At 41.9% G+C, this 9447-nt stretch overlaps 1 protein-coding gene across 1 annotated transcript; it reads right to left on the bottom strand.

Annotated features, from left to right (window-relative positions):
* On the bottom strand, positions 3610–8158 carry LOC8077306 (3-oxoacyl-[acyl-carrier-protein] synthase I, chloroplastic). The gene is made up of 7 exons (XM_002437964.2): positions 7621–8158; positions 5353–5784; positions 4863–5036; positions 4436–4549; positions 4255–4356; positions 4102–4168; positions 3610–4024 (listed from the first exon to the last, which is right to left on the bottom strand). The coding sequence occupies exons 1-7, from the start codon at positions 8047–8049 to the stop codon at positions 3957–3959; spliced, it is 1386 nt and encodes a 461-aa protein (XP_002438009.1). The 5' UTR covers positions 8050–8158; the 3' UTR covers positions 3610–3956.

The raw sequence follows: 9447 nt of genomic DNA on the forward strand, positions 1-9447 counted from the left end.
TGTACATTGAGGCCAAAAATAATGATCTTGCCCATAACCGAGAGCACAACGTTTTAAAATAATTGATAATCTTGCAAGGGTGTATAACTTTCCCACACAAGGACGAGTCCATATCTCCCATATATATGACTCATGGGTCCATAACTCATCGCCTCAACATTTCTCACATTTGGCGTATACACCCAGTAAATGGTCGTGATGGTCAGGCTACCAGCATTTTACTTGGCTACCCCTAGCTAGCTTAAAGATGTGTGAAATTTAAATCCACAAGGTGAACCGTTCACAACATGATACTCGGCTCAACACTAAGCCTAGATATATGTGGTATAACTGGTAAGTACGTTATTAGGTTTATTAGGTGGTAATACTGATTCTACAAAATTCACTGCTTAACCAGCCCAAGCTAGTTATATTGTCATCTCAGACCATAGCTGGCCAGCATCTTACTCCTCGTGGGGCCTCATGATCAACTTTTAACTCTTTTCTCCTCTAATTCCTTATTTGCTAAGTAAGCAACTCCTATTTCTTTCGCAAAAAAAAAAAGCAACTCCTACTTCACGCGAGCAGAGAGAAACCCATTACATAATCAACTTCTACCAAGCTAAGCAAAATATGCATATTTTATGGTCTAGAAATAAAGCAAAGAACACTCCAAGGCATGATAAAAAATTAATTAAGGAAAAGCTAAAACTATGTTGCAACTAGGTCATAGTATTATTACATAGTTTTTTAAAGGCAACCGTGCAACACAACTCTCCAACACTTTGAGATGTCGGTGGGCTAGCACCTTAGTGATGAGCGATTGACAACACGGTGTGCGTGTGACGTGTCTCTTGGCAGGTGTGGTTGCAGGTGGCGAGTGGAGACAAGGTACATGCAGCGACGAGTGAAGAACGAAGATAGGATGCCGCATCGAAAAACCGCGGGGGCGGAGAAGGGCGGATCGAGGCTTGCGTTTGAGGGATAGGCTATCGTGCGGTGTACGTCTACTGTACCTGGCTACACTGCAGGAGGACGTCAAGGGAGGTTTTCGGATTATGCCACAAAATCCGGGGTTCGCTGGTTGAGCCACAAAGCCATGCATCGTACCGGGACGCCCGTGCAGCAGGCGTTAGCCGAAGATGGAAATTCTGACGATCGCGATACGATTTCGGATGGTCGTGCGGCGACATCGCGAAGATCACGTCGTGGAGATGGAGGGATCGCGGACATCGCGGAATTTACCATGGAGGACGTAATTGGAATTTACGCCTCTACGTTAGATTTATTTAGCGTAGGGGGTTATGTGTAAATAGGTCATGCCACTCCAAGGATATAAATATGTGGTACCTAGGGTTGAGAGGGCTCTCTTGCTTTCTCGCTTTTTGGTTTAGCCTAGGGTTTCAATCCTAGCGATGGATTTTTGTCGATCTCTCCAATTAAGAGAGGGAGGACAATCGGGTGGAGGCTAGATGCACCTTTATAGAATAATTAAGCTTTGTTTACTTCAAAAAATTTTGCAAAATAGGAATAGTAACATTTTCGTTTGTATTTGACAAATATTGTCCAATTATGGACTAACTAGGCTCAAAAGATTCGTCTCGTCAATTCCAACCAAACTATGCAATTAGTTTTTATTTTTATCTATATTTAATACTCCATGCATACGTCTAAAGATTCGATGTGATGTAGAATCTGAAAAATTTTGCAAAATTTTTGGGGAACTGAACAAGGCCTAATAATTACACTTTAATCATTCGTCCTTGTGATTTGTTCTATGTTCGTGCGAGATCCGATTTTCCTCCGTTCCCTTTGTTTTCATTGTTTGCGCCGCCGTTTTGGTTGTTTTCTTTTTGCTGTGCAAGGAAGCATCATTGTGAGAGGACAAGGTCTGCGCCTGGCGGTCAGCCATGGCTCGCAGCGTCGCACCAGAGCCGGCTGCCGATGAGCTCGTACGATTAGTTCGACCGCTGCCGGCTCTACTGAAGTGCACGTCTCTAGATTTTGCTGTGCATGTCCCGTCCAAGGGAGGTGACCAGCCAGGAACAGCCGATCTGCTTTCGAACAGCACACGCATGCGCCTGAAGGTGACCTCTCCTAGTATCATGCCAATCGAAGAGACTTGCAGGTCGTGTCTCTGCTTTGGAAATTTCCTTCTCATTAGCACTTTCAATATTACACATTAATATTGCTTCTAGAAACATCACTCACGCATGCACCAGGGAAGGTGAGGTCACTTTCTAGGAACACTAAACAACCAGTTTGCACCCGTGTGCTCTTTTGTTTAATATTTTGTTTAGTGTGTCTTTATCACGTGATTTAGCTTTTTGCTTACTCCTGTCTTTTTATCTGTGTTGGAAATTGCAAACAGATTTTATTCTGATTTTACAAAAATTGCTTCCGCGAATTTTAGTTTCGGTCCTTCACACTTTTATTAAAAGAAAAAAAGATAGCTTACACTACTACACATATCTTATTGGAGACAGGCAAAAATAAGTTTCTGCAGACGCGGCATCCAACTCGCCTGAAAATAACCGCTTGCGTTTAAGTAATATTTTCACAAACGGACATAGTGCCTGTCTATGAAGATCAATTAGAGAAACCCCACAAAAAAGAAGAAAAACATGGACAAGCCCGCCAAGCTCATCCACGTGCCGCTGCTACTGCCACTTGCTGGATCTGCATGTCGTCACTGTCATCGTCACTAGATCCCATCGCATCCATGCCATGCGCGCTGGAGAAGGCCCCTGCAGAGAAGGGTCAGGCCCTATGCACATTGGAGAAGGGGATTCCGTGTCATTGCCACCGGATCTCGCGTGACATGCCACTGGGGCACAAGTGGCCCTCCACCAAGAGTCGCGTCCTTGGGAGTCGCACTGGCTGGATCCACCGCCAGGAGTCGCTAGGGTTTCAGGTGTGGTTGGCAAAGAGAGGGGAAGAGAGTTTGGTGTGCTTGGCAGAGAGAGCGAGGAAGAGAGATGGAGCGGCTGAGATGGGTGGGCTCCCTAGTCCCTAGGGTTTGTAAGCATATATACACTTACAAACTATTACAGAGACATGATGGGCCAAGTAGGGTCAGACATGATTAACATATCAAGGCGGGTCTGATAAGCGATCGGCCATCAAAAATGGAGGCGGTCCACCTCCGGAAATTATCTCTATTTTCAGTTGCCAACCTTTTAAGAGGCCTGTCTCCATAAATCAAAATCAATTTTAGGATTGAGACGGACACTTTTTTACTGCCTATGTAAATTGATTTTATAAGATGGTCAATCCTGACTGCCTCCTTAAATAAAATGTCTGTCTTCGAAAATACATTTTGTGAGATGGTATAATGAATACATTTTGTGAGATGGTATAATGAATTGTAACCGCCTCCATAAATCCTTAGGTATTTTAGGAGACAACTCCATTTTGTTACCGCTTGTGTTAATGTTTGGGCAGTATCTTGTAAAATTATTTTTGTAGTAGTGTTACAATAGGAAGAAACCAAGTTAGCCAAGAGCTAACCAGGGCACTTACCCAGGAAAAATATTGAAGATATTGCATCATTTATTTAGTGCACGTTTCATTCAAGCGCGCGTGTATGTATCTATTTATAGCCATTTCAAAAAAATGATTGCACAAATAAAAGAGTCAAGATCCCAGCAATAGGGACACAATTCCTGCCCTGAAAATTCATTTGTATGGTATTGAACTAGAAGGTCCAGATGTGCTTCTACAGGACCCTCTTCCATTACATGAAAAACAGTACAATCAATTACAAATGATTCAAAGCAACGTTGTACAACCGCGCTCAATCTAAGTGAACATGGAGTTATCTAAAATGCAATGTATCTCAGCTTTAGTTCATTTGTAACGTTGCTGGCTCAAATCTGACATTACTTCCCCCAAAGAGAACACGTGAAAACTGAACGCAGAAATCCCTAGAAAAGATCTCCACTGTTCTGACCAAGATCTGTGAGGCAAGGAACACCTTATGGCTTAAATGGCGCAAATACTACAACAGAATTGTGACCTCCAAATCCAAAGGAATTTGAGATACCTGCATGGCAATACAAACAAATATAAGAGAGAGAGGTTTTGTTTGGGGGGTTAATGTGCCTTGAAATTGATACCAACCAACGTTCACTTCATGCTGCTTTTTTACATTAGGTACAGTGTCAAATTCAACAGCTTCCTCGGGGTTCTGTAATCAAAAGAGAATGTAGCTCAGATTTAGTGGCAAACAGATTCTAATAGAATGATAGCTAAAATTACCGTGATGTTACTTACAAATTGGTTTATGCTTGGATGCACCCATCCAGTAGTTATCGCTTTAATAGTAGCAATGGCTTCCAAACCGCCTGCTGCACCAAGGCAATGTCCTATCATGGACTGCAAATGGAAGATCACATCAACCATCAGGAAGGGGATATGAATAAATATTTGAAATAATATTGATAAGCTGAAATACCTTGGTTGCATTTATTTTGATCCCAGATGGGTCCTTGAAGACTTGCTTGATGGCATTCACCTCTGCCAGATCACCAGCAAGGGTTGATGTTGCATGAGCATTAATATAGTTGACCTGCAAATAGTTTGTAAGTGTTCCATTTACTTAAGATTCCTCAAAGGATTCGCGAAGTCAGAACCAGCTTATCAAGGCAAAACATATAACTGTGAAATGTACAAGGAATTGGCATTTACAGTGTATAGTTACATGCCAGCTAGATGAGTGAAAATTATATCTGAACCAAAAGTGTGACAACCATGCCATGGATCACTATTTAAGAATCATGGACAACTGTCACTCTAGAAAGTACAGAGTTACAGACAAGGTTAAGCATAATGGAACAAATATGAAATGAAGAAGTATTTTTAACAACTAAAATTCATACTACCTCCTCAGGTGCCACACCAGCATCTTCGAGACTTTGCTTGATGCAAGATGAAACACCAAGACCATCAGCTCTCGGGTCAGTCATATGGTAAGCATCACAGTTCACAGCACCTCCTAAATACTCCGCAATTATTGGTGCATCACGTTTCATTGCGTGATCTAGGCTCTCCATGACCTTTGCCAAATTGATTGAAAGAACTAGAAATTAGAATATTAATTAATGGATAGAAAATTCATAATTCCATGGCAAAAAGGAATGACAAGCATGAAACATCTTATCATTGTGCCATAAGAATATACAAGGCAGAAGATGAATTATCAATTCAATATAGATTATAGAAAACATTCATCGCAACTGAAGTATTAGAGCAGCAGAGATAGACCCTGGGTGCATTAGAACTGAATGGAAGTTACTCTTCACAAATTGTTAAACAAAAAAAATTGCAGTTTATAGGCTTAACAAAATATCAGATAATGTTAATATATCATACCAGGACTCCGGCTCCTTCACCCATGACAAAACCATCACGATCCTTGTCCCAAGGCCTGGATGCTGTTTTCGGGTCATCATTCCTCTGTGACAGTGCTCTACAGGCAACAAAGCCACCAACACCAATTGGAATAATTGCAGCTTCAGTGCCACCAGCTATCATTATATCAGCTTCTCCTCTACGGATATGGTTTGCTGCAGCATAGAAACAGTAATTCGAGGTAGCACAGGCAGTTGAGATGGAGTAGTTTGGACCCATGAAACCAATGTCCATTCCAAGCAGGGCAGAACCCATGTTTGTTATAGCATATGGGATGAAGAAAGGAGTTATTTTTCTGTATCCCTTCTCAATGAGATTCTGAACACCATCTTGAAACACCGTGAGGCCACCCATACCAGTGCCCACAAGCACACCAGCCCGGGTCTTGTCAATCTGTCGGAGAGAATGTTTTACCAATTAGCACAAAATGTAATATCAAGTATCAACAGTGTGAAAATATTATAGGACTAGTAAAAATATTAAACTAGCAGATCAAACTACTATCGACACTGTACAAACTAAAGTTTGATGTGCTAGAAAATAATTTGATATAATCCAAAAATGCTACTCCCTCTGACCTGTAGGGGATTTATTTTGAAGAATTCAAACACTGTAAACCTGACCAACAACTAGTCAAATTATCTGTGCTTAGGGTACAAAAGTTACAACAATAGATTTATACTCGAACTACTTTTAAAACGACAATGGTTTTGTAGAGATTGACAATATTCTAAGACAAAATAAAGGTTAAAATATACTTTTGATGACATTATCCTTCAACAATATGCCTGGAAGAAGGGAATATTTTGCTAGAAAAATCACCATAATGCAATTGAATCATCGAATGAAACAACAGATTTTCGCAAACCTCATATGTTACTATGAATTAAACCTGTTGTGTCAATCATTCTTTTTAATTAAACTACTACTTTGTTTTTTTTTAAAGGAGGAAAATTCCTCTGCTTTTTAGAAAGCAACAGTACAACTACTACTTTGTTTCAGTTAAGACTAGTCACAAATATATCATACTGAGTTCAACTAAGTTTAAATGAATTTTCAAAAGGCACTGTAGCAGACATGATTTATGTAATCTTTCCATTTTTTACCTTGAAAGTAAGAACCAACCGAAGGCATGTTACTCACATCACAATATTAACTTCCAATACACACATAATTGGCTTTGAGTGACATTAAAGGACACCTTATTATCTATGCCATGAGGGCACTCACAATGCAGACTCTATCATGGAGTCTAAAGTTATTTATTACCTCGAACAATGTGGACTTGGAGTCTTATTTTTTCTACCACTTTCTTCAATAAATATGCTGCCACATCAGCAAAATACCATAAATAATATGTAATTAATTGTCTTGGACTCTATGATAGAGTCTTGCATTGGGAGTGCTCTTAAGAGTCACCCTGTTTTTATATCAGATACCACACCAAAAATACCATTCTAACTGTAAGACATTTGCCCTTTTGCCCTCTAAGACACCACGGTTGCAATGTAAATTGATGTGCTCATTTAGCCAAACAGACAAAACTTAGCATTGTTGCACAAATCCAGACATGATCAATTCGCTGCTGAAAATGTATGTCATAATGCTCTTTAGATTAAGCAATGCTCCCCAGTTCAGGAGTCAGACAAGAATTAATTCAGAGACCATTTACAACCAAAACACCTTATTTCAGTATCTAGCACTAAAAAAACAAATACTAATATTCACCAACTCCGATCCCTAAGAAAAGCTTCATCTTCTTCCCCTACTATGCACCAAAGAGTTGAAAACCCAGAAGAACCGTGTCAACTTCAAACTCCATTCGATCATCCAGGATGGCACATTTTATTTCTTGCCGCACGATATCTATATGTGTTATCAAGATGGTTAATCTCAGAGTCTAGACTGAACACAAGTGCTACTCCTCGGGCCAAGCTAAGATGGCATATCCTGCCACTACTCGGCGCCAATGCATCTAAGCCCATCAAGGTCACGAATCTCACTATCCCCGGAGATCACATCTCCATCCAAAGAAAAGGAAATTGTAGTCACCACCACACAATGAACCAACCAACGTCCCCTGATTTATCAAAAGGCGCAATACCACAGGACAGTTTATATCTGACGGAAAGATCACAACGTAACTAGGCAATTGACAGCTCTACTTGGTAGTAAAAGTGCAGCATTTAAAACAAAAGCAGTCCGAGGTGTGTTTCCAGTGCTAGCTACCTTTTCCATGGGCTTGGAGCCGAGGCCAATCCCGGCGGCCTCGAGAGCCTTCTTGCCACTGACGATGCAGTACCGGAGGCAGTCGTCGAGGCGGCGGTCGTTCTTTCCGTCGATGTAGCCCTCGGAGGAGAAGCCCCGGATCTGGCCGGCGAAGCGGGTGGGGAACTTGGAGGCGTCGAAGCGGTCGATGGGCCCGATGCCGCTCTCCCCGGCCAGCAGGCGGTCGTAGTAAGCGTCTACGTCGTTCCCGAACACGGAGACCAGCCCCATCCCCGTGATCACCACCCGCTTCTTGGGATCCGTCTCCCGCCGCGGCGCCGCTGCCGCCGTCGCGGAGGCGCGCACGGAGAGGCGCCCCGGGAGACTCCGCCGGCCCCGCGGAGCCGCCACCGGGGCCGCGGCAGCGGTGGGCAGGAGGAGGCTCTGCATGGCGACGGCGGTGGCGGCGGCGGCGAGGGGGTGGGACGGGGGAGGAGGAGGAGAGGGTGGCGGCGATGGAAACGAGGCGGGGGGGGGAAGAAGATGAGTGGTGTCCTGCTGGCTGCGAGCCGGAAGCGTTGCCCGTGTGTATATGGAGGATGGGGTCGTGGGCCCACAGGGGGTTTGGGCTTTGGCGCTGTGGGACTTTGGTCTTTGGAGGCGCCGGAGACGGACCTCGTTCTCAACGGAACGGGGCGGGCTTTGCAACGGAAACTTCTTGTTTACCCTTGTGATGCGTGTTGCATTGCAAAGTTTATGTGGTTGGTTTGCCTTTCTTAAAAAAAAAAACGGAACGCTCAAGCCACTCCTTTATATTTCTTTTCGCAGATGATGATGATACATTTGAGTTTCATCAATTGGCTCTCGATTGAGTTTCAGTTGGCATCATTTTTATATGGCCTTAACCTTAGCAACCGGAAAAGTGAAACATTACCACGTTCCTTTCTGAAAAAAAAAAAGTTGTTCTAAAAATATTTAGATTTTCACAAATATCGTCTCAAGTTCTAGTTCTTATTCCACATTCTCATTCTCTTTGAGGAACATGGTTGCTAAGTTCTAAACGTAGAGATGTACCATAATTGGATCGTGCTATACGTCGAGTGCTCCTTTCCACACAAAAAGGCTATTTTTTATCCATGATGAATGCCTCTATAATATGAATTTGGATAATTTATTGTACTTCCTCATTACAAACTGAACGATATTTTTTTATTCTAAATACGTAGCTTTTGTTACGCACTTAAATATATATTATGTCTAGATATATAGTAAAAATAATATTTCTAAAAAATTAAAACATCTTATAATTTAAAATAAAGAGAATAGTAATATTCGCTCCTATTTTGACCATTGTTTGTTAAAACGAAGTGCTTTGAAAAGCTAAGAAAACACTGTTAGGTTGGCAAATTTCAATGCAACTTTTGAATTTTAGTAAGCTTTTCTTTAATAATTTGCAGGTGCTGTTTTTGACATTTTAGACGAGAGCATAGTGAGTGTCTGAGGCCTTGTTTAGTTAGACCGGTCTCATTGTGATTTCATCAGAGTTTTATGGGCATTAAATATGCTGATGTGGCACTGTATTAATGAAATAAGAGATGATAAGAGTTTCATGAGAGCAGAGTGAGTTTCATCCCCATAAAACTCTTCTGCATTGTTTCCAAAATTAGATGCGTTGGAAATTGGGATATGAAACTCCCCATTGAGATTGGCTTTATTGGGGTGAAAAAAATTATAGGTACTGTAGTATTTTCATTTGTATAATCATTAAGAGCACCATTGAGGCTCTCCATTGTGAGCTCTGGTGCATACACTTTCTGTGCAGTATCTTCGAACGACCCGTTGAATGTT

Source organism: Sorghum bicolor, chromosome 10, assembly GCF_000003195.3.
Source record: "Sorghum bicolor cultivar BTx623 chromosome 10, Sorghum_bicolor_NCBIv3, whole genome shotgun sequence".
Classification (NCBI taxonomy): domain Eukaryota; kingdom Viridiplantae; phylum Streptophyta; class Magnoliopsida; order Poales; family Poaceae; genus Sorghum; species Sorghum bicolor.